The sequence below is a fragment of the Pieris brassicae genome, chromosome 14, assembly GCF_905147105.1.
Source record: "Pieris brassicae chromosome 14, ilPieBrab1.1, whole genome shotgun sequence".
NCBI classification, from domain to species: Eukaryota; Metazoa; Arthropoda; class Insecta; order Lepidoptera; family Pieridae; genus Pieris; species Pieris brassicae.
Genome location: NC_059678.1, coordinates 3,319,719 through 3,346,646, shown reverse-complemented (window position 1 = coordinate 3,346,646; position 26,928 = coordinate 3,319,719). Strand labels below are relative to the sequence as shown.

The following is a 26,928-nucleotide window of genomic DNA, read 5'->3' as shown; positions in this document are numbered from 1 at the left end:
GAGCTTTTAGTGATTTTTAGTATCTACATAATCTCCAGGTTACAAACGCGGATGAGGTTTGGTGTGTGAATCGTAGTAAGATTTTGATGTTTCTTTAGATTTTGTAAGATTTTGTAGGATGATTTGTGATGTTGTTGCATTTTTATATAATCCAATAGTTTATCAAATGGATTTCAAAGCATAGTAATAAATCGTTCCTAACTTTGTTGAAGGCATTAAATATAGAAGGATATGTAATTTCATCAAAATGATGGACTTTCGTAAATAAAACAATTTTATGTTGTTTAAGAAAGGAATTTAGTTCTGTTTCGATATGCAAGAAGTCATCGTAAGGATACGTATGGATTACTTTTGTCATGGTCTATAGATGTTGGACTAAGAATTATATTATTTGCGTTTAGTATTGTCTTTTGTTAAAATAGCTTTTACACATTAAGAAAAACACTTTTTGAACGGATTAAAGCTATGTATTATTTTTAAAACTTATAGTTATTTACATAATTCTACATTTTTAATTTTTTTCGACGTTTCGCGTACTTTTCAGTGTGCGTGGTCACGGTTAAAAATAATACATAGCTTTAATCCGTTCAAAAAGTGATTTTCTTAATCTACAAAGTCGGTAGAAGAGCAATTCCGTCTTGTTTCTCATCTCCGTTGATATTTTAATAATTTGTTTATTATCGCACTTTCTAAACTCAAAATATCCGAAGTATTAGTATATTAGACAATAGTAGACATGTTATAATTTTAAATTTAATAACAAGTTTTATTTTAAATATTGAAGTTTATGTTCTAAACTATTATTTGGTCACACAAAAAAGTTGAACAAAAAGTAACTTTTTTAGAATCGCTTATTCTGTCATAGTTGGAAGGCGCAACTGTCTAATTTCGGTTCAGCCAATCTTCATTCAAATTGAACGAACGAAATCTGATTACCGCTAAGGTCACGTGGGAACATAAACTGTCCCGCCTTTTCGATGTCATGGTATGCATCTTAGTTGCAGGAATAGCTCTTTCGTGATTTACAAGTGAGTTATGCATTCTTGAGCGAAGTTAAAAGTTATATAAAATAACAGGAAATAAATATATATTTCGACGTTTTTTTGAATAATATTAATACATATAACATTTCAGTTACCTACTAGATACGCTCAATTCGTTGGAAATCCGCTATTTTTAATAAACAAGAAATAAATCAACAAAACTTCGAATCTTTGATACTAAATAAACATAGTATTTGTTAAATAGATGCAGTACTAAAAGGTACCATACCCTTTTTCCCCCTTTTACCCCCATAATTTACGTAAATAATATGTATAATTATTACTAGCTGACCCGGCAAACGTCGTTTTGCCATGTAAATTATTTACAGGAAACATTTTTTTAGTTCAATAAAAATAACCTATATACTATGATAAGATAGGGGTTGATCGTAGAGGGGTGACAATTAAGGTTTGTATGTGCTGTATCATAAAAACTAAAAACTAAATTTTTTTTTGGGATGGACACCTCTTATCACTTAGGAGTTTGAGATATAGATGGTAGCCGATTCTCAGACTTACTGAATATGCATAAAAATATTCAAAAGCATCGGTCGAGCCGTTTCGGAGGAGTATGGGACGAACATTGTGACACGAGGAATTTATATACAGAGAATATAGAGATGAGAATCTATATTCTTGGTACACAGGCGCCAATTACAATTACACATTATTATATGTTGGCTCGTGATGGTACCGATGATCCCAAAGTGGTGCTTTCCTCGTTCGACGAATTGGCTGAAAAGTTAACATAGAAAAAATATGATTCGATTATTGAATATGCGATACAACGATAATAGCGGTCATACAATTTTTATAGTACGATTTGTCTTTAGCCTCAAAATAGGCTTCAGTTTGCCGATTACCTCATCATCAGCGCAAATATCGACCTGCGAGCATTCTCTTGAGGTCTGAGAACAATAAAACGTCGCTGGCGGCCAAATTTGGAGAACGCGGTGGAATGAATTCGGATTTATTACGATTGAACCGGAAGTATACAGCAGGGAAATGCTGCCAGCAAAAAAAAAAATTGAGCCGTCACGGGACGCCTGGCAGATGTGAAACATCGACATTATTTTGTAAAAGTAATATGCAGAAAAGAACATATTGTGATAGGAACTAAATATGTCATAATGATAAAGTAAAATATTACGATTGTTTTCCAGATATCGATGACTATTTATTGAATAAACATTTATTTTCATTGAATACAAAGATTTACGATTTTATTTCAAATCGTGACAACTCAATTAGTTTAATCAGTGACTTCGGTAATAGTTATATTCGATGTTGCCTCTGAGGACGGTATTACTGTTGACAATTGGTCGATGGTAACTGAAGTATGTTACAAAAGTATTGGACATAACATTATCAAGATATCTAATAAATACAGCATCTATCGTTGTTCCGCGCTCGAACATGCCAGCGACTGTGTGCGGCTATAGATGTTTCACATCAATATACAGCAGGGAAATGCTGCCAGCAATAATAATACACAGCGACCAAACTTTTAAAATTCCTAATTATTTATAATTAAATCATTATCAAATCAAATCATTCATTCATATAGGTAACACAATGTACAGTTATGAACGTCAAACATTTTTAATTGCTTCAAATTTGTCATTATTGCTAGTTCTCTATTCAAGGAAAGAACTGGCAATAAACTCTCCGTCACGCTTTTTAATCGCCAAGTTTCTTCTTTCACACAATTTTTGTAAGCTGCAACCATTACACCATGTTCTTCATGACATCTTAAGTAATTAATAGTTTAAAATAAATTAAAAACAAATATTTGTCCTATATCAGTAGGAGGCATGGTGAAATAGGAGCACGCACTTACATTCTCGTGGGAACAACACGCAATTTATTACTATGTATGTATGTACTTTTGAATATTGTAAATACTGTAAATTGTGTGTGTTGTTCATAAATAATGATTCTATAGCAAAACATATTGTATTATATATTAATATATGCGAGGACAGGATAGGACAAGCAAGGCTGATCCATTTTATAAAAGTCTCCCTCTCTTCGAGCGTAAGATGCTGCAGCAATTGTTGTTTTGTCACCAGTAATACTTCCAAAGAAAACTTTAATAAATATTCATTCCTTTTAATTTTATTATATATACGTAAGTAATACTGAAAATGTTTAGAATTGACCAGTCAGAAACATTGCTCATGAAACTTTTTTGAATTTAATTTTTAGGACTCATTGGTAATGTAGTGTATTGCATTCATTTGTCATTTGTTTTTGTGAATTGGCGGCAAACCTAAAACTCTTGTTACACGATAAAATGAACCTAACGCGAGAAAATTTTCAGTCAATGATTTCGTATGACTTTCGTTGTTGGCTTACTCAACAACAAAGCTATGATAGGCTGCGATTAGCATTTCCTAATGAAGCCCCATCTCGTGCCACTTTTTACAATGGGTTTAACAAGTTTAAACGTGGACGTAGCAATCTCAATCATGATCCGCGTGAGGGACGTCCTTTAAAAGCGACTACTGAAGATAACATCAGTGCTGTGCGGCGCATGACAGAAGAAGATAAGAGTGACCTATCAGCAGATATGGGCAAACCTAGGCAGTGGTATGAGTCAAGTTAAAAAAATATTACAAGAACATTTAGCCGTCAGGAAGCTTCTTCCCAGATGGATTCCTCATCAGACCAGAAGCTCCTTCGCATGGACTCGTGTCGCCAAATTTTGTAATTGACATCGTCACAGGTGATAGAATCTGGATTTTACAACAATCTTCCAACTTACCGTAACTTTGATTATATTGCTCTAAAGGAGCTTTAAGTTTTCATTTGGTTAGTCATTCTTTTATTTTTTGTGGTTGCTTGTTTAATTTTTTCCCTTGCTGGCTTACTTATGTTCTAGTATAATTGATGTGTATGTGTGTAAAATTATTGATGTCATATTTTTTTATACAATTTTATACACACGCGGTGTTGTAGAACTTAAAAATAAATGGTTTTGCAAGTAATAGAAGTTAAAAGATGGCCTACATTCGTATGAACGTATTTGTCGGAGATGATTAAATGAAACTAATGTTATTATATTTTGTTACAATGGCAAAATCAATATCATAGATACAGATTATTTGTATATAAACACTTTGTTGCATTAATGTTACATATAAAATCAGATAATATAAACTATTAAGGAGGCCTTATTGTAATGAAAAAGAGAAAAGGCAAGTAAAGAAACAAAAAATAACAAGTAAAATATAACTTAAAATTAAATAAAAACTAAAACATAAGAATCGGAGTTAAGGCTATATTGAAAAATGCAATAAAAATAGTATATTTAGAATAACAAAAGTTACAATTGAATAGGAACATGGTTAAGACGTATTCATGTAGAAGACAAAGAAGAAGACCGTAAGAGATCGGGGAGTGTATTCCATAACTTAATCGCGGAGATTCTATTAGTTGTCAATGTCAGTCTGTCAGTAGTGCGTTAGATGGTTCTCTATCAATTGCTCAATTATTATTAATATTTATTTGTTCAGATAAAATAATATAAACTTACAGACTAGTTTTATAATATAGTAGTAGTAATAATATATACTAAAAAGCTAAACATAAAAACATGGTGAACAACAACTCATGAAAAAGTGTATGCATACACCAGTCGATCTGAACCGACAAGTGTACGCACAAAATGCCTCATCAATCATGATAGGCGAAGGCAGGTCATCTGCTACAATCTTCAATATGCTGTTCCGACCGCCCAGTAATTTAATTTTAATTCCCGGTGTTTTAATTCTAATAATAGCCCAAAATTCATTTGTACGGGCTTGGGCAAACATCTCCGAAGCACTGGAGAAACGAGGCAGTACCTATCAATGACTGACGCATGTGGCGGACGTTCGGCATTTAAAATAATAATAAAATGTTTATTATGGAATATAAGATACAAGTATCACTTATTCCACGTCATTAAATTTGAAAAGGTACAAAACGGACGAAACTCTGTTAAATTGTGTTAAACGTTTTTATGTAAAAAGGAGGTATTTTTGTAATACGCTTTCAATTTTATTGCAGATCCACAACTCCAGTGTGTATTACATGTATTTTGCACTACTTGCCTATCTTATTTAATACATTCATTTTTTCTTTACTCACAGTGGTTGCCTGGAAGAGATCGCTCGTAAGCGATAAGGCCGCCAGTTGCCCTCCTTTTGATTTAATTATGTTAATTTTTATTTTTATTTTGTAGTGTAACGAAGTGTAAATAAATAATTAAATAAATAAAATAAAATAAATAAATACAGTTCCCAGCGATTTGGCGCGATGCAGTAACCGCCAATGTTGAAGTAAAATGCGTCCCGGATTGGAGGCATTCGGCGATATGACGATACAAAATCATAGAGAAAACTTACGTACTCACAATTATGTCCATACTGTGCAAATTGTCAGTTACAAACTGAAACTGAAATAAAACAATAAATAAGCACGTATTCTTTATTTGCCAAAGACATTGTAAAAAAGAAGAAATAATATTAATATAATTGTAAAACAATCGTTCGCGGTGACATTTGTAAAACATCACGCGTGTCAACATTTGACGGATCCATGTCCGTAATAGGCTATGGAGCAATCTAAAAATAATCTAAGTTTTAAAATAAGTTTACTTCTCTAGATAGACCGTGGCTTGTCGAAAATATGCAAGTCATATTTTTAAGCAAAGAACGTAATCTCAAGTTTTTCCTCAGCAAATTTATTAATGATCCATCCAACCAACGGTGCTACGTTGACGTACGCAGCGGGAAGTTCTGTACCACAATTGACGCCAAATGAAACCATACCGTACACTGAGTAACGTTGTGGGAAGGAATTGCGCTGAAAAGAAGTCAATAATATTAGAAATAACTATTACAGCGCCTTTGAAAGGGACAGCAGAATTATATTCTATGAAAAATCTAATCTAACTTTCGTTTACTATCCCTATACTATATAGTTCCCAAATCAAGGGTGGTAGAGCAGGCGAGAAGAAATGGCAAGAAACCCTTTGCCACTCTTTTTAATTTCCAAGTTAGTACAAGTACGTCATATACTTGACATCTTGAAACAGTTCTGAAGCTGACCATTGATTTTATTAAACGCTAAATATCGTTAATCGATATATGTATAAGATAATATACACTTAGAACGTCAATTTTTTTACTTATAAACCTGTCTAGTTTTAAGAATACTGCTAGTATTAGCATTCATTTAATCAATTTCTTTAATAATTTTCGCGTTTTTTTACACTCCGTCGACTTTTGGATTTTTTCCTTCCGATCGTGTGTTTAATGCGCACAAAAAATTGTATTGGTATACATAATTCGACGCTCAAACCTAAAATAAATTGTACACCCAAACACTGTTTTTCTTACTTAATTGCCTTTGCGGACCCTGCGAAAGTATTACTCACCGTGCGACAAGCTAGTGAAGAGCCTCCATCACCAGTGCATGTGCCAAAGTTCTTCCTTCCACCAGCACAAAGCAATGTGTTATGCAACCTGAACTCACTTCCAAGCTGCGAACGTTGCAAGGCATATTCACAAGTTCCGTTGTCAACTATTGGTGATGGCACCTAAGACAAAAAAAGATTTGACATTTGAAACTGGCTGATCTTTTTAATTATTTGTGACAGTGGGGATGTCGGGTCTCTCTGCATCTTCTACCACATTCATCAGTGTTCGGGGTTGTTTGAATTATAAACCTGAAGCCGAGTCTCATCATCGGACGTCGAGGCAGAATGCGAAATTCCACGCTTATCACCTCGAAGTCCGTCGTTCCACAATAGTGCTTTATTTAAAGCTGTTTTTATCACGCACCACCACTATGCGAAACCAGCTACCCACTCAATTTCCGAACCAATTCGACTCAGGAACCAAAAAGGTGTTGATTCAATTCTCTCCTCATTATATTCATTAAATGCATACAAAAGAGTACGGTTAATATGTATTTCAGATTTAATGGTCATTCTGGCATTTTTATTTATTTATTTATAAGTTCTAAAACAACGTTTATGCATACAACTATACAAGAACATATGATATCATAAATTTTACACACATACAATCCAATTATATTAGAACATAACCAAGCTATCAAGAGGAAAAATTAAACAAGCAACCACAAAACTGGCAAATAAATGCTTATCACTATTGTTAAATTAATTTTAATAATAATTGTTATTTTAAACGTACCTTCTTTAACCAAACAGCGTATTTGTCATTATTATTGAAGTCCTTACCCCAACCCATGCTAAAACAACTGGCATCCATTTTAGGCTCATTGAAGCTCAAACAGGCAATCCCCACGTGGGGGTCGGTTAGATCGAATGGGGACGATGTAATTACTAGGGCAACGTCATTTGCTGACGTCTCTGAAAAATATCTCAGTCATTATTATATAACATATTTTCTTTTGTATTTTATAAAGTACGTTACAATAGCTTTTGTAATAATTAAAGACCATGTTAACAAAAGCATTGTACCTTTAATATATCAAGAACGATGATTAAGTTAAGAGGTGAATACGAAGCCATCGACGTCGCCATGACATCCCGATGAGTAAGTGGCCTTACGGTCTTATTAAATATGGGAATCTCACTCAGAGTTCACCTCTTAACTTCATCATTTTTCTTGATAAGTACACCTTAAATTTTATATAATTTATTTATTATAATGTAGAAAAAGTCCAAAATGATGCAGTCACTGCCTGAAATTTGGCCAGATAAACTCTTGTTGGGCCTCAGGATGACGTAGTATTCACACACACACACACACTAATTTCTACTGTATTTTAACGTATTCTTCTCAAGAAGAAGATTAACAAATCTTTTAGTAAAGGTTCGAAAATCAATTGTTCGGTAGTTATGTTCATTTTGGCAATTGATTTTTATTTGTATATAAATGACTTACTTGAAGAGAACTGTTCATGAACAAGGATTTTACTGACGTCTCTGTCTTGGTGGGGATAAATTTCGTTCGTATTCTGCGTATCCCATTCGCCAAGACGGCATTTTATCTGTAAATATAAAAATACGTTTAATGCAAACATTCTAATTAATATTGTCATAACATAATTATTAACAAGTGTTTGTTATTAATATATTGACCCAGTGTCTCAGTACCGGGGCATCATCTTTACGTCGGTATTGCTGCAGCAGCCTTTTTTGCATTAAAACTATTAAAGTTGATGCGGTCACAAAAGCACAGTGAAGGCATTGCTTTATAGACCAAGATCCCGCATTTTCTAATGGCCATCATGATCCTAAAGCTACTGGTGTAGAAAGACTTTGAAAACTGATCTTTTAAATAGCTGGACAACATTATATTTGGATTGAGGTGAACATATTCTGTAAATTTTAGAACGCCAAGATAGAGGCTGCTGGAACAGCACCGTTGTGGTATTTGGAATCAGTACACATTCAAATTTCATTTGAACATTGACCAGGGTTGGTCAAGGCCAAAATTGAACCCTCACACGGCTCACATAACTATTCTATACTTTAATAGCTGAAGATACAATACACTGACATCTCAATAATAATATGATTTATGTGAATTAAGATATCGTTTTATAACAATAAATCAGATTGAAATATTGCTCTGTCTTATTTATCGCCTCCTTTCAAAGTTGCGAAGCCCATAGCAACTACCTAGTGGAAAGAAAAAAGAGATGACGTGGACGTCAGAATGCCAACGGAAGATGGAATGAAAGGGATCGTAGGAAAGGAATTGAAAATGGTGGCGAGATACCAGTGGGATATTTGAAAGGGGTTTTCACTATGTCGGAGGTCGTGAACTAATGTTAAACATAATGACGTGGACTTAATGTAATCCACATAATGTAGTACTCCATTAAAGGCTTTTTTTATATATTATGCTCGTAAATAATCCAATTTCCCACTGCCTTTAGTTAATTATGAAGATGAAGAGCAAAAGGCGTGTTAGTGAAAGGAAAACGTGACGTCGACGTATTGCGACTTCAGAATAGTTGTTTCATCTGGCATTGGACTAGACATGCTTCATGAGACAATCAGCCAACTTCCAGATAGAGAGGCACCACCACAAAAAATCGATAATTATCGAAAAATTTTTTGATGATCCTACGAATAACATTTACTCTACTCTACTCTACTTAAAACTATTTGACGGAAACTCGTACTTACCAAAAGCGGGTCGTTTCGGTCCACGAGTTTATGAGCGACCGTCATCACCACCGAATGGTGGATCAGAGTTCCACCTCCCAAGTAATCCTTTGGATCCCATTCCTGGTTCTGATTGACATTTCTAGAGAAGGTATATTTTTAATATTAATTGTTTGTTGGCTATCGAGTCCTATATACCTATATTAAATATTTTTTTAATATAAACGAAACGAATTTATAATTCTTTTTTACAAAATTTATACAGGTGAACGGGCAGGAGGCTCACCTGATGTTAGTTATACCGTCACCCATAAACACTCTCAATGCCAGAGGGCCCGTGAGTGCGTTGCCGACCTTAAGTCGAATTCTTTCGGAAATAATTGAACCGGCAGCTGGTTCCACATAGTGGTGATGAGGGGCAAAAACTGCCCATAAAAATCGCTCAATTGTGAAATTTCGTGTTCGGCCTCGACGTCTGATGATGACATTCAGCTGCAGGTGTTAATCTGAACATCTCCTCTGAACACTCTCCATTGTAAACTACAAAAAACTTCATTGATCTCTACGCAACGCAGAGCGATCAAGCCGAAAAGAGATTGACAACGGTACTCCATATCACATGTGGCGACAGTCTCATCTCCTGAGCTCGTCACAGTGTCTACGCCGGACTGACATATGTAGTTCCTATTACTTGAGCCATAAGGGAAATCGAAATGAGAAAAATGTTTTAGTAGCCAGAAGTTAATTCATACACCGTGAGGAGACCAGACTAAACCTCAAAATTGGTAAAAATGAATACCTCATCAAAGCAACCATCCAAGGAAACTCTCCGAACTCGGCGTGCGTATTTGAAGAGTCGCGGAATGCGTAGCCGCCAGGGTTGCTCCATCCACAACCTGCCTTCTTTTCCGGCATTGGAGGTGGAGTCCCGGTTTTAACCAATCGACTGCTTGGACAGCATGTCTTCAAGAAGTGGCAGCTTAATTGTCTGGAAATTATTTTATTTTAAATTTATTAATTATTGTAGCTTTGTGCATAGATTATATACAAACAAAAATGCCAAAGGATTATTTAAGTAATAAATCGTGAAATTATGGGACTCTGAAGATCCGTTTCATGCAATTATTAGTGGAATGGCGACGATCTATTGAGACCTGGACGACAGGAGGCGTGTTTTGCAGGCTATAGTCAATGGCGGATTCTGGGGACGCTTTTGTTATTCTATACAGATTCTGTATAAAAACTTAATTATACGGTCTTTGCATATAATTATGAAATTCTACTGTGTGTGACGGAATTTCTAAAACCATTAGAACCGAAAAGAATGACGAAGCACTCTCTAAACTATAGTTCCACTGGAAATTGTGTTTTTTTTTTAATTTAACTTCAATATCTTTCTATCGGGATAGAAACAGTGAAACGAGGGAAAAGACAGAGACGTCGCCCTCTTTCACGGTGAACTAGCTTGAAGAAGTTGGTGGAGAAGATTCAGCCAATAGGAAGGAGGCCTAAACACTATAAGAGGTGCTTGGAAAAAAATGCAAATAATTTATTTATATATATTTATTTCTGTAAAAATTTAAGTGTTTGTATATTTGGAGATATGGATCAATGTTTCAAGAAATAAATGAGGCTTAGTTATTATTCAGTTTCTATCGGATTGAAATATATTCCGAGTGCTGAACTATTTCATTAATTATATATAAAGAACTACTGTAGCTAAAGACCATGTTAAATGGGCCCTTAACTTACCTATACACGTCCATATTTTCCAAGTCGATTTCGTTTCTGTCCATGCATTCCGACATTTTTACACATTGTCCCAGTTCCTGCTTCTCAGTGTAACAATCCATGGGCCTTTTATCTGAAACAGTAATCCTTCGAATGAATTGAACAAGGATCAAAATGTACTATGCATCTGATTGATACAGCCCGCTGAGTGCCCGCCTTTGAGGCCAGCTTCCTCGCTAGGTCCCTAATGGAAATATCAAAGCACGACAAAGTAAAATCACAGTCAAACTAGGGTAAAAATCCACCTTCACCGAGAGAGGTTCACCCTCTTTACCTTCGCTTCGCCCATTCCAGTGAGCTTCCGTCTTATCCTTCAGGACATTGACGCCCTTGCGCTAGACACGGGAAAAAGCTCATCTCAGCTAAGCTATGCTCGCCAAAAGAAACTAAGCTGAGCTGTCAATGCCCTTGAGACCAACAGCAAGATTCTATTAAAAAATTACTCCCTTGCCCTTGTAATTCATGCAGTAAATACTTGCTGCAATATCGCTACCAGTGAGTATGCCCATTGAACTGTTCAATACCGAACATTTTATAACTGTGTCAATGAACTGTCTGAGTATAAATGAGGCATTATGAAGCTCGTGGTACTGGTACTATAACAGTGTTCGTCTATTGTCTAAGCTAACACAACAAACATAAAGCAGTTGTATTGCGATCCACTTTTTTTCCCTTTTCTTGGCCTGCGCGGTTTGTGCGTCAGTCATGCAAAAAAGTTAGGAAGTGTGTTATTAGATTTATTTTATTGGTTTGGAAATTGGATCGGAATTTTGAAAAGGATCAGATAAATTAGGTATATAATAAGTACATAAATGATTATAATTTTATATTGTTATGAAAAATGAAACTGGCTAAAATTCTATATACATCAATATTTATATTAGATAGAATAATAGAGATTGAAGTAGGAAAAGGAATTTTAATAGACAAAAGCGAGGAAATAAAAGCGGAACGGTCATGTTGAGGACAGGCAAAGAATATATGATTAAAATCCCCAACGTCATTGCCACAGTGACATATATCGTTAGGTAAAAGGTTAAGCCTTGCCAAATGCAAGGGAGTGCATGGCCCAGCCTCATACGAATAAGGGTCGAAGTGTTAGCTTTACCAAGCGTCAGAGTTGAAAAGAACGGTTGAGGAGGTACGGTAGGTAGGTACGACCTGAATCGTGCTGTAATATCGACTTGAAGAACGCCAAATGTTTGTCCAAGAATTCAGTAACTGAGATTTAGGAAGGAGAGCCAAATCACAAGAAAAGTTTTTGTACGGAACCAGATCTACGTCATTGACCGCAGCCTTGGCAAGGCTATCGGCCTTGGTATTGCAAAAAATACCTGAGTGCCCCGGAATCCAAGCAAACGAAACTGTGCAATTCTTGATGCAACATCGATACAATAAATCACGACATGCAATAATGACTGGATGATTATTTCGGTTACTGTTAAAAAAAAATCTTTCCAAGGCTTGGAGGATCCACTTTTGTAAATTCCGAAGTTTTGTGCGGTCCAGCACACTTGACACAGCGATATGGTTTCATACAATAGTTTTTAGTATGACCATACTGCTGACATCTTTGATATTGCACTATGGTGGATCTTTTTCTGGCTTCTTCAATAGTAACATCTTGATGGAATATAAATCTAATATCCCTAGAAGCTCTTTAATTAGGACCTTGAAACGAATTTACCAAATTTGGTATTAAACTAAACTTGGTGTTGCCACTCATATTTTAAGTTTTAACACCTTTCACATTTAATTGTCTTTTATTAGCAAAATACTACAGAACAACATTACAGTAATGCGACCAATATTGGGTTAACACATGAACCATCATAATAATATAGCGATAATTGAGGAAAAATTAAATGAGGAGGAAGGATGCTGCTGTAATGAGGGCCGTTCCGCTCCTGTGTGCGAAGTGTGCGACAAACAGGCCCCAAGACAATATTGGCCTTGCCACCGAAATTATATTACAATTTATTCTTCGTAGTGGATCGATAAAAAGTAGTAGGTAGGTATACATATATATATATATATATATATATATTCCGCTAATTGTACACACTAATTGTCTCCCAAGATAATATTTACGTTTGGTTTAATTTTACTTTGCTTGTCTGTCTTTAATTTAAGTATATGCCGCCGAAGATAAGTCCGTTCCTCTCGCTGAATAAGCAAGCGAAAGCAAACTAGTTTGACCTATTTAGTAAAATAAAATCTAAGTATATAAAACTGGAGTAATTTTATAGTTAAAATTAACAAATAATAAAAAATACGTTGAAATGTAGATTCGTAGAAAAAGATGAAGCGTCATAGGTTTCACTCACAGGCTCTGAAGGGGATCCGCGCAGCCCTAGGGATCTGATCTGATCTACTCGGGATATGATGTCATCGTTATCACTTGTAGATATAACTACTTTAATTATAAAGAAACGTAGATTATTATAGATACATACTTGTGGGAGTAAAAAAATCTCCAAGCCATTGATTTACGTTGTCGCGATTGTTATTAAATCCTTGACATCCCCATACCAGCAAGCACACCACCGCAATCGACCTGCGAAACATGCAAATTTTTCGACATTATATAAAGGAAGTCTGGAGTATTAAAACTACTCAAAATTCCTTAAAACATTTAAAGAGTGTCTACTGAGGCATATGCTAAATTAATATCGTGTTATATACGACCTACCTACTAATATTACGATTGTATATATATATATATATTTATTTTATCGTTTTATCAAACGCCGGCCGCTCTCTTGGCACTATCAATGTTCCAGCCATTTTGGAGCCAACAGACATCCCTGGAGACGATGGGATTTTATTAATCCCTTGGAGGATGGGACGGGCTTTGGTGTGGTTGATATGGTAACTTGTGTGAAAAATAGTAAACTGATAAAATATAAGAGTCTTTCCTTTAACTTTGATGTTGTTCCCTTTGAAGTAGAGTCTAGGGCCGTAAATATAGATTTCAGCTGGACCTGGAGTTCACACGTTTAACATACGAAAGTCATACTTTAATATTTCTCAAAAAAACACCAAAATCATTAAAAGATCTTCCTACTAGAGCTTTTATCGACTTAATTTACTAATTTTGTGAAATATTCTATTATTGATTATTTGAGTAAAACATTATAATTAATTTAATAATATATTTGTGATTTGTGATATAGTAACAAAATAATATAACTCTTTAAATTTTTATATCTATAATATAAAAATGAATCACAAAATGTGTTGGTAAGCGCATAACGCCTAGAACAATTGTACCAATTCTTTTTTTTTAAATATTCGTTGAAGTCTAAGGTTGGTTTTTACGACGAGAAAAATTCGAATAATTTCCGGGAAAACCCTAAAACAGCCCTTATCTTTTTCCCATACAAACGTTTTGTGAATAAAATGTAGAGTCAATTTGAACTTTATTGCTATTCAATAAAGTTCATATTAAATTACAAGCACTCACTCAAACAAATCGAGTTAAAAAAAGGATTTAATATTTGAATTATTAATTTAATATCCCTATGTGAGCAAAATTATTTGAATACATACTAATAGGAAAATATATCAATGAGGCACATAATTTTTATATATTTGTCACTTTTAGGTTCCCACTATCCTTTTAGATTATTTTCCAATCAGGTTTGAAGCTTAAGTTCGCCTCTTAGTTTGAAGCCCTCTAGCAGATATCCCAGTCGGGGTTTTTTAGTGGGTCACAGAAGAGTGGCCAAAGTTCGTGGAAGCGAAGATACTTTGGTCACCCGAGCTGAACCTCACACATCGGCCTATAATCAGGGTGATGGCATAACCATCACTCTCATGAGAATTTTTTGCGCCGACTATAAAATTGGTAGGAACAAAAAACTGACACATTTCAAATCTTTTTGACAGAACGAAGTCTATGGGGTCCGCTAGTATACAATATGCAAAGTTTACATTTTACGATCGTTTGTCTGTATTGTTGTATTTTTGTACCATATTCTGGCAAATATATTATTATTATAAAAATACCCAAAAGCTTTGAAACATTTAAAGATTAAAAGCTAAGAAAGAATTGTCTACCGAGGAATGTGTTTAATCAAAATCCTGGTCCTAATCTCTCCCGAACCCGAACATTCATTTTGGATTTTATTGATATTATTGCAGAGAATTCTAAGTAAGTCATTATATTTTACTAACTACGACTTATGCAATTCGAGTTATAGAGTAATAAAAGGTATTCTTAATACTTCGTAGAGAAATAACATTTTGTTCGAGTTACAAAGTCTAAATAATTCGAGATACTTTGGTCGTTCAGCGGAATGGCATTTTTTCGACTTAACGAAGTTAGAGTTATCGAGATTCTACTGTATTGTAAATATATTTTATTGCTTGATAATAAAAAATTCATGTATCGCCCACTGGACATAGAAAATGTAAGTCTTTGCTTCAACTTTGATCTTATTCCCTTTGGAATTCATTTGGAACTCATAGGTGTCTACCGAGGGATATATCCTGTAAGAATATCCTTCCTACAAATATTTTGAATGAAATTGTCTAAATATTTTTATTGTTAAAATAATAAAATATGTCAAGATAACACTTTAAACGGATTGAAGCTATGTATTATTATTAAAATTATGTAAATAATTATCAGTTTTTAATAATAATACATAGCTTCAATCCGTTTAAAAAGTATTTCTTAATTCGTAAAAGCTATGTTAACAAAAGACAATACTAATAAAATATGTTTCGGTCGATGGACTTCTCAAATCTCATCCAAATATTTTTTCACTTCATGCTAATGAACTTGGAGCGCTTATTAATTCCGAAAATATCGTGCACTTATATATTTCGAACAATTTACACAACATACAATAATCGTAAATAATATTCATAAATACATTTAAGTTTATATAAATAAATATGAATAAATACTCACTTCATTCTCCACACAATTGCTCTGTCGACAAGTCTATTATAAACTAAATTAATCAACGAACATTAATTAACGAAAATATAAAATAGATATAAGGAAAACTGGTTTATTGCATACGGCTTTTTATAGTGATGTCATCAGTTGACAAACTTAACAGTGTTTGAGACGATAACACACATAACAACAGTGTTATACCGACTGAGAGACAGAAGAAAAGTTTCCAGTAAGTACTGGAAAACATCGTGTGGAAACCGGCGTGTCTTAAGCCCCCAACATTGACGTGTCCCTGTAATTTGTAATAATCTCGAAACGTTGTAAAATTGTGTAAAATATTCTCGTTTCCAGCCAAATCTTAGTAAGTGACAACTCTTAGTAAGTCATTTTGTGGGGGCCCCTATAAGGAAACATGAAGCCTGTATAAGTGACAGTCATTTTTCACGCGTGAACCTCTATAAGCGACAGTTAAATGCATTGAACATTTGCTATTTATGACTCATTTTTACATTACGAGGGACTCTTATTTATTTCAAACCAAATGTACGTATTTTATTATTTTGTTTAGTTCTATAGATCTCTATAAGTAAGACAGACAGACAGACAGACAGACCCTTTTGTAACTAGGGTTAGTGAGGAACCTCTATAAAATGAGATACCGGTCCTTCGAGCTATCACTTATCCAGTTTTGACAGATTGACTAATTACATGTTTTTATACAAATACTCTTCTCAGAAAAAAGAGAGCGCAGGAGAGGTTAGAACTTTTACCAAGTATATCTTTAGCTCTACTTATATTAGAGGAGTTCCTTTATTATACTTACCCAGACCAGCACCACGGAGTTAACGCGGGGAATGTGTGGCTGCATCAGAGGGGTTATACATATGTAAAAATGTCAACTACGGAACACATTGTTAATGCCACCTTTTATTGCAATAAAAGTACATTAATACTAGAAATTATTTACTCAAGAAAAAATAAATTACAAGTTATTTTTCTTTATTACAGTCAAACCTGGAGAAGTGACAGCTGAACGGATCTAGTATTGTCTTTTGTTAACATAGCTTTTAATGTATATCGTGACCACGCACGCTGTAAAGCACGCGAAACGTCGGAAAAAAATTTAAATTCAAAATTATGTAAATAATTATAAGTTTTTAATAATAATACATAGCTTCAATCCGTTTAAAAAGTATTTTCTTAATGAATTCACATCATCATGGATTCACATTATGAATTAAATAAGGGAAATATAAGAATGAGCAAAGATAAATGGATCTAAGTGTCGCTTAGGGCCGCCTCCTATATTCAATCCGAATCCAATTTTTACGACTAGAGATTGATTAAGAACTACTTAAAAAAATCGATCCATGAATAGTCAATCTGTTTTAGTAAAGCGTCATTGGGATGACACATCGGTACTTTTGTATTGATATTTATATGAAAATTGCACTTTATTTTTTTTTAGTTTAGTTTATTTTTTGTTCCTGTTTAGATTTGTCTTAAGCTATATGTAATATGTAATTTTGCAGTTCTTGCCTACCTTATCTAATACATATTTTTCCCATAGCGGTTGCGTGGACGAGATCGCTTGACAGCAAAGGGCGCCAGTTGCCCTGCTTTGTTTTAATTATGTTAAATTTTTACATTGAAATGCAACGAAGTGTTAATAAATAAAATAATAATAATAAAATGACAGATCGACGCTTTCTCTAAAAAATCTTTGAATTCGACAGATCGAAATATGACATTTATCGATCTAAATTTGCGATCTTCGGACTTGGTCCGATTTACGATTGTTGCGATGCTGTTTTGTTGTGTAATATATACCTAGTCAAATCGAGAAACAGAGAAACATTATTAATTGATTAAAAATACAAGAGTTTTACACACGGTGGTCGATGTTAGACTGACTCTTAATATTTAATACATCCTTAATGCTAAACACCTTATGTGACAAAATAATAGAAACTAAGCATTTTGTGTAGCAGTTGCGGGTATACGTGGGACAATGTAACTACCTAGTAGTACGTGTAAAAACCATTAGAAATTTATTTATTTTCAAGTGAAAGTGACAGTGGTCTCGAGATTCTAGCTCAGTTATCAGACTGGGATAATAGCGAGCAAGAAAGATTTGTGTCTTTAAAAAGTTTTCAGAGATTAAACTGTAATTTTTTTATAGGTTTTGCAGTATATTTTACGTTAGTTTTTGGACTAAACAATTGCACAGCGTCATTGCAATCTACATTTAAACATCGAATCAGCGTTAAACGATAAATTCCGTTTAACGAGAAAATATTGAAGACTAAAGAAATTATCGTCGAAATAAAGTATTTTCATGTATTTTATTGTTCTCATAAAGTACTGAGAATTAATAACGTACAATACTTTATTATAAAGTACGGGTGGCAACTCTATTCGCAGACAAGATGGCGGCTTTTTATATTATTGTAATACGATTACATAAATATTTTTTAGATTTAATTTTATATCTATCGGAATAAGAATTATTCATTCGTTTAATTATTTGACATAAGAATCATTCAATCATACTACATACGTATAATTTGTATTTACAATTTTCTTAACCTTAAAAATAAATAGGTATCTAAAACAAATTGAAAAAGCCTGGTCCCTGTGGCAGTGTACAGCATTTCCTCGATGTATTGCGATAATTATTCGTTGAGTGAGGAAAGCTACAGCTCTGGGTTCACCAATAGTATCAACTTAAACCTTTAATTAGCACCTGTGCATATGAACCTGACGCCAAAGCGTTTCTACTCCAATTTGTCCGTTTATTTTTTCGCCTGCTCCAAGGACGCGGCAGCTTTTATGCTTGTCCAAGGATAAACAAACAAAAAACATCGTGAGGAAACCGGCTCGCCTTAGACCTAAAAAGTCGTGCATCAGACACAGAAAGCTGTTCACCTACTTGCCTATTAGATGAACAAATGATCATAAACATACAGAAATCTGAATATTAGTTTAAAGTTTACCACAGTTGTACGAAGGCTGTACATTTGGCTCACTCAAGCTTTCTTATAAGCATGGCGATTTCCTAAATCGTCTTAGGTCATTAGCTTTTTCGAGGATTCCTACAAAAAATTATACGTTCATGTCCTATTGTTTTTGTGAGCTCTGTTTACTTCTGCTGACAGGAAAGCTTACATTGCAGTAAATTGCAACAACTGCTTACGTAATAATTTTATTTAGATTAATTATAAAAAAATTGAGTGAAAACTTACTACATTGTATAATTCTTCCTATATTATTTTCTCCCATCCTTCACTCTAACCCGTATAGGTTTTAAGCTTACAGAGTTACAGAAGATACAGTAGTCGATTAACAAATTTTCAAGGTAGAGACTCTGACATTTAGACTGCCGCCCTCGCCTTTACAATTGTCATTGTCCCATATTATTTGTACATTCCGACAACCAATCCATTAACCATCCAGTTCGCAGCCTCCAACCAGTAGTAGAGCAAACACGTATAAGTGGATAAGGGGCAGAAGGAAGAGGGAAATACAGTTTCAGCATTTTCGCTCTTTTCACTTATACAAAGTGTGAGCTGAGGGTGCAGGGGATTTCTGGTTGGGGAAGTAGCTGGAGTAAATGAGTAAGTCCCTCAAGAATGTGGATATAAATGAAAAATGAATGCCCAGCTATTTAAACTCACGACCTAAGAATCGGTATAACACTGTTGTTATGTGTGTTATCGTCTTAAAACACTAAAACACAAGTTTATCGACTGGTGAAATTACTAACGAAACCCGTTTTCCTTACATCTTATTTTATAATGTTCATGGATTATTTTCGTTTATAATAGACTTGTGGACAAAGCAATTGTGTGGAGAATGAAGTGAGTATTTATTACAAACTTAAATGGATCCATAAATGTTATTTACTATTTATTATTGTATAAAGTATTCGTTTCAAACATATAAGTGCACGATATTTTTAGAATTAATAAGCGCTTCAAGTTCATTAGCATGAAGTGAAGGAATTATTTTAATGAGATTTTTACTTACGTCCATTGACCGATATATATTTTTATTTGAAGTATAAATATATACAGACAATTGCATTAACAACATTACTAGGATATATATATATCCGGACTCGGCAAACGTCGTTTTGCCACGTATATTATTTCCAGGAAACATTTTTTTAGTTCAATAGAAATAACCTATCTACTACAATAAAATAGGGGTTGATGACAATTTAGGGTTGTATGTATTTTTGTATGCTGTATCATAAAAAAATAAAAACAAAAAAAAAATATTTGGGGTGGCCACCCCTTATCACTTAGGGGTTTGAAATATAGATATTAGCCGATTCTCAGACTTACTGAATATGCATTTAAAAAATCATAAGCATCGGTCGAGCCGTTTCGGAGGAGTATGGGAACGAACATTGTGACACGAGAATTATATATATATATATATATATCCTAGTAATGTTGTTAATGCAATTGTCTATATATATATATATATATATATATATATGTCGGAGGAAGGAATTCAACGAGTTGCTTGTTGATTGTACAATAACACATTAAATTCTCTTTATCATTTAAACACGTTGCATTAATCTTAATTTAACTTAATACGCGATTTTACGATATTATAAAACCTAAAACATATTTCTGTTAACAAATTAGTGATTTTAGTTAAAATTAGTTACGTTTTTCTAATTTATAAGATTGTAATCGTTATTTAACAAACGACCAATGAGAGCAGAGCATTTTGCTCGAGTGGGGTCGAAGCGCCATCTATATATAGGCCAGGCCGTTGGTTGTTACTGGGCCTTTTTGAAGTGGAGACGGATCGAGTTGGATCCCTGAGTTTTGGTCGCTAGATTGGTGCATTGAGCTCACTGCTCGGTCTTAAAACTGATAATTTATTATTAATAACTACCATAAAATATCTGTGTATCATCAGTGTAAATAAAATATTGTGAAAACTACAATCGTCGTGTTTTGTGCTCGCGCTTTCCCCTCATGACGCCCACCAAATCTGCAACCACTGTTGATGACGTCACTGGGGAAGGTGTTTCTCCGACATATATTTATAGTTAAAATAGATATATATGTAATATATAAAATTCTCGTGTCAAACGTTCCTTGCTTATCTATCTATCAAACACCTAAGCCATAAGGGGTGTCCACCCCGAAAAATTTATCTTTATTTTGTAGACAATTTTTTTTGTTTTTATTTTTTTATGATACAGCATACAAAAATACAAACAACCCTTAATTGTGATCCCTCTACGATCAACCCCTTATTTTATTATAGGTTATTTTTATTAAACTAAAAAACTATTTCCTGGAAATAATATACATGGAAAAACGACGTTTCACGGGTCAGCTAGTATACTTATATATTTTTTTAGAGAACGGGCAGAAGGCTCACCTGATGTTAAGTAATACCGCCGCCCATGGACACTCTCAATGCCAGAGGCCTAGCGAGTTCGTTGCCGACCTTTTAAGATATGATTCAGTGGACTCTTAGCGCTAAGTATGACTTTAGAATGTCAAACATGTGAACTCCGGGGTCATTTGTACCACCTACCAGGGACCAACTGAAATCTTTAATTAGCGTCCATGCCCACGTCCATGAGTGAGTCACTCAAAGTTACTAAAATCATAGTTGAAGAAAAGTCTTTTACATTTTAGAAGTCCAGTGGCCTATTACTAAATGGCCTAAATACATGATTTTTTTATTAAAGCAATAAATTGTATATGAAAAAAATATATGTTTATTATGGAATATAAGGTGCAGGTAGCTCTTATTCCACGTTATTAAATTTGAATCAGTAGACATCCCCATTCATCGGCAAAGAAGACAAAGGGAGACCGAGTGAAAAAGCCGGCGTAAAAAACTCTCGGTAAACTTTTAAAATAGCAAATCATCAAAAAACACTTATTTTAAAACAAATGTTCAGACTTAACGCCTGCGCAAATATTACGCCAAAACACCATCGCGGGAACATTGCCGTCACCCACATCAGGCGCTTGAAGACTTTTCATACAAATCTGTTTACTCATGTCATACGATCATTGTACAATTCACATCCTTTTTTGATTTATATTAATTTATTTAGTATTTGGGCATTTAATTTACACCATCTATTCGCTAAAGATAGAACATGGTGGGGAAACAAAGACGAATCCGCAAAATAATAACAATTAATACGTAAATACGACGAGACACCGGTTAGCGCGCCGACCTAACAATCTTCAACATCACATCAAATCATTCCTGTGGATGGAGCCTTGCAGTGGATATTTCTAAAATCACGGGCTGTATTGGAAAGCAGAAAAATAAAGAAGATTCGAGCAGTGAATCAGTTAAAGTTTCACATCGAGCAGTTACGAGTCGTCCGCTAAGATAAGTGTCCTTCCTTAAAATTCCTAAAAAACCTAATAACTAACAAAATAATTTTCAAAATCGTTCGTCATTTGTGTAAATTAAGTGTTATTAGACAAGTTTTACAGCGTTTTATGCACGTAAATTTGTTATTTAGTTCAAAATTGCATCATCTTTATTTATAAAATGTATAAAAAAGTGAACAAAAGAATTAACTTTTAGCTATTTATCGCAATATTATCTAAATAAATACATAAATCATTCAATTGTTTGTTCACTATTCCGTAAAATACGTCAACGGAAGTATATTAAGCAATAAAAGGTCACACATAATATAAATTTAAATTATTTTACGAAGTAACGTTGGTTACGTATTTTAGGTTTTCTCGTTTCGTATTGTTTATACATACAATATTTAGCGAATTTGCCGAATATTCCAGGCTAATATTTATCATCGCAGTGCACCGTTCGCAAGTACATACTTATCCCGTTGGATTACATTGGTCGGCCGCGGCTCCTGCACCGGCCGGGAGCGAACTGTTGAGCGTGCGCAGCCGGGTTCCCTGAGCGGCTAGTACCACCAGAACGAGAAACGTGAGCCATTTCAATTGAATTACACAGGAATTGCATTGCTATTTAAATAAAGAGAATCAATATTTAGTGAACTGACTACCAAAAAAGAAAAGTTTATACTGTTTTGTAGTTGTTTGTTCGTAAGTGTTATATTTCATGACAGACGAAATGAATAAACAAAGTTTACGTGATTTAATTACTAGTATAGTGTATAATATATGTAGTGTATAATATATGTAGTGTATAATATATGTAGTGTATAATATATGAGCAAGCTGCACTGGATAACTAAATGAGAGGGTGAAATGTAAGAACCTAACAATCCGTAAGGTCAACAGACGGAGCCCTACGGATAAGATCAAAGGTTCAGGGTGGTGGGATTATCTCAAAGCTCACCACGATAATTCGGGGCTTGAAGTAGTCTTCGCCACTTTAAGAGCCAGCGAGAATAAGACGCAGCATATTCAAATTTGAGCCCTTGTGATAAAACTCACTCATACATCATATTATTCTTGTGAGCTGTTGGTGTATCGCGCAGCTACATCTGTTAAAATTTAGAACAACCATGTGAGCCGCGTCATCAGTTGGTCAATGTTCAAATGAAATCTGAACAGTACGTACTGCAGCGACTTCCAGCAGACTATCTTGGCGTTCTAAAATTTACAGAAAATGTTCACCTCAATCCCAATATGCTATTTAAGAAGATCAGTTTTCAAAGTCTTTCTTGGCAGTCTTTCTACAGTAGAGTAGAAAATAATATATCATAATTAGAAAAGGCGCATCTTGTAAAATGTCATCTGTAAATCAATGCCTTCAGAATGCTTTTGTGACCGTACCAACTTAACGACTTAACGTAAGGACTTCAATAATAATGACAAATACGGTGTTTGGTTAAAAAAACGTACGCTTAAAATATAAATTTTTAAAATGAATATACTAATAAACATTCATTTGTCCAGCTCTTATTTACATAAGAAATGCAAAAAATATACAAACAATTTTTTAAGCCAAATTGTGGCCCATCTGTATTGTATGCGATTAATAAATATAAATCGACTTGACATTCCTAAAGTCACAAATAATTTAATAGATCAGCCAGTTTCAAATATGCAACCTTTTTTTTCGTTTTACGTGCCAATACCAATAGTTGAAAAGTTTGTGAATATGCCATGTAACATTCGCAGCTTGGAAGTGAGTTCAGGTTACATAACTCATTAATATGTGCTGGACGATGGAAGAACTTTGACACGTGTACTGGTGATGGAGGCTCCTCACTTGCTCGTCGCACTTCGGTGAGTAAAACTTTCGCAGGGTCCGCAAAAGAAATTAAATGAGAAAAACAATGTTTGGGTGTACAATATTACTGTGGGTTTGAGCGTCAAATTATGTGAACCAAAATACTTTTTTGTGCGCATTAAATACTCGATTGAAAGGAAAAACCGTCGTGAGGAAAGCGGCATCGCTTACACCCAAAAGTCGACGGAGTGTAACGAACTAGAGAAAATGATTAAAACAATGCTAATACTAGCTAGCACTATGCATAAACTAGACAGGTTTATTAGTAAAAATTTTGAAGTTCAAACTGTATATTATTTTACTGTTTAATAAAATCAATGGTCAGCTTCAGAACTGTTTACGGATGTCAAGTATATGACGTAATGATTACTTACATTTTCCTTGTACAAAATACTGATAGCTTTCGTTTTCTTTTGCACGTACCAAGGAGAGTTTTAAGCTGGAGGCAAGCTACATACAACAATCCCAGTACCAAAAACTTGGTTATTTAATGGTCACGTTCGTGCATATACGCCCCAAACTTTTATTGAATATTTATCCACAAATGTCACCGTCATACTCATAATATTTATCAATTTTACAATGTCATTGGCAAATAAAGAATACGTGCTTATTTATTGTTTTATTTCAGTTTCAGTTTGTAACTGACAATTTGCACAGTACGGACATAATTGTGAATACGTGAGTTTTCTCTATGGTTTTGTATCGTCATATCGTCAAATGCCTCCAATCCGGACCACACTTCATTTCAACATTGGCAGTTATTGCATCGCGCCAAATCGCTGGAAACTGTAGTTGTGGATCTGTAATAAAATTGACAGCGTATTACAAAAATACCCCCATTTTTTATTTAAAAAAAATGCACAATTTAACAGAGCGTCCGTTAAGTTTATTTTAAACCTTTACGTCCGGCACATACGCCAGTCCATGAGCAATTAATTGATAAAGAACCGTCCAAAGCACTACTGACAGACTGACATTGATCAACTAATAGAATCTCCGCGATTAAGCTATGGAATACACTACCTTATCCAGCACGATTAGTTTCCTTTCCGTCTTTTAAAAGTCTTCTACATGAACACCACTTAACCATATTCTTTCCTATTCAATCGTAACTTTTGTAATAATTCCTTTTTGACTGACTTTTAGAGTATCTATTATATAGTGCATTTTGAAATGTGGTGACAATATTACAGTAGAATATTCAAAAATAGTACAGACAAGTGTTTTGTAAAGACTTACTATATATTGAACGTTTGTAAAGGATGAAGATATTGAGACAACTATCGAAATTACATAGAACTTCTTACGCTATCCGTCATGGGAGTTAAAAGGTGTCCGGCAAATACATTGTCTAAGGTCATAAGCCAAAAACCAGTAGGTCAGCCTTGGTACCGATGGATCGAGTCGAGGAGGACCTGCTGCAGCTAAAAGCAGGCAATTTGAGGAAGGTAGCAGAGAGCGCTGGAAGTTTCTCATTTCGGAGGTCTTCGAGATTTTGGGTCGTAAAACCAGCAGAGAAGTAGTAGATTCACCCAGCAGTGTTGCTCTTAGGAAGTACTTTACAGAATTAAGCATAGATACAAGTAATTTTACCATGTTCACGTCGAGCCTGCACCTGGTAGTTCGGATGAGCGGTGGGTAGGATATGGCAATCATTAGCACATTCCAGCCGATTCACCAGAGCTTGCAGACCCTTAATCGTAATATAACGCGTTAGGGTAACCCGTTGCACGCTCAACATCTTGGGCGCCAGCTATTCTGGGAATCTGGGGTCTATAAATTTATAAATTAAATTTTTATACTTTTCAATTCATTTCGACAGGTAACCTGACGTACAGCTGTCAAAGTCTGTACTGTAGACGATGTAAATAGTTCTTATAGGTGTGTATTTTATGTGTAAGTTTCTATGAATTAAAAAATTCAATAGGAAGATTTGAGACTTATGGCGGGAACTCCGGGTCGATTTAATTATTTTTTTCATTAAAATATCCTGTGTAAATATGACTAAAACTTATTTTAGTCAGTGTAAATAATTGTACATTTTGTTAATTATTAAAATGAATGAACCGGAGGACCCAGGTGGTACCTCGAAATGATCCAAAATTGTTCGTAAAAGAGGTGCGAAGGTATCTGGACCTGAAGTAGACGGCGGTGAGGTTGACTTTATTCCGTTTTTCAAGCCAGGTCCAGGTACAAATACGGGCTTCAAAGTTTTTGTTGTAAGTCAGGACCAACAGGTTAAACTCGGAAATAAAAGCCCAGTTTACTTAAAACATATTTTTACTTCAGAGGTTCACACACCTTTCATTTTGTTAGCTTTACATAGAGTTAATGCCAACAAAATTTCGGTTGTTTTTTAAAGAATACAACACTGTAAATAATTTCATCACAAATTCAGACTTTTTGACAATGCACAACTTGAATGCGCCTTTCTGCAGCGCAGATAGAAAAAACTGGAATCATCCAATATGTGCCTACCAACATTTCGAACAAGGATTTATATACAAAGCTGTCTTCGATATATGAAATTATTGCAGTGAAAAGATTTACGAAAAAAGTCGGTCAAAGTACTGTGGGTCTCGAGACTCTCAGTATAACTTTCTTGTCAAATGTTCTGCTTGACAACATATTGTATGACCTATTTTCGTTCAGGGTGTTTAAATATGTCCCACCGTTGCAGCAGTGCTTCCGGTGTTTCTAGGTTAACCATCCTGCAAAAAATTGTAATGGTAAACAACGTTGTTCAATATGTGCTGGGGAGCATAATTTCAGAGAATGCGTTAAAA

General features: G+C 34.5%; 1 protein-coding gene and 1 long non-coding RNA gene across 3 annotated transcripts; both read right to left on the bottom strand.

Moving 5' to 3' along the window:
• Positions 1-5,668: 5,668 nt before the first annotated feature.
• Positions 5,669-22,902, bottom strand: LOC123718066 (phenoloxidase-activating factor 2-like). Of its 2 annotated transcripts, none has more exons than XM_045674456.1 (9): positions 22,753-22,902; positions 13,446-13,546; positions 10,951-11,062; positions 9,998-10,186; positions 9,220-9,340; positions 7,967-8,072; positions 7,250-7,428; positions 6,469-6,630; positions 5,669-5,894 (listed from the first exon to the last, which is right to left on the bottom strand). In XM_045674456.1, the coding sequence occupies exons 3-9, from the start codon at positions 11,049-11,051 to the stop codon at positions 5,733-5,735; spliced, it is 1,020 nt and encodes a 339-aa protein (XP_045530412.1). In that variant the 5' UTR covers positions 11,052-11,062; positions 13,446-13,546; positions 22,753-22,902; the 3' UTR covers positions 5,669-5,732. The 2 variants fall into 2 exon arrangements, with proteins under 2 accessions (XP_045530412.1, XP_045530411.1); XM_045674455.1 differs by lacking the exon at positions 22,753-22,902 and adding an exon at positions 15,911-16,007.
• A 1,844-nt stretch (positions 22,903-24,746) lies between these two features.
• On the bottom strand, positions 24,747-25,977 carry LOC123718095. The gene is made up of 2 exons (XR_006754921.1): positions 25,736-25,977; positions 24,747-24,942 (listed from the first exon to the last, which is right to left on the bottom strand). It is a non-coding gene; the product is annotated as an uncharacterized LOC123718095 (long non-coding RNA).
• Between the last annotated feature and the right edge of the window lie 951 nt (positions 25,978-26,928).

Coding starts and splice junctions, on each gene's coding strand:
- LOC123718066 (XM_045674455.1), bottom strand. Junction 9,341..9,997: donor TGGATGGTTGCTTTGATGAG/GTATTCATTTTT, acceptor TACCTTCTCTAG/AAATGTCAATCAGAACCAGG. Junction 7,429..7,966: donor TCATGAACAGTTCTCTTCAA/GTAAGTCATTTA, acceptor GATATTTTTCAG/AGACGTCAGCAAATGACGTT.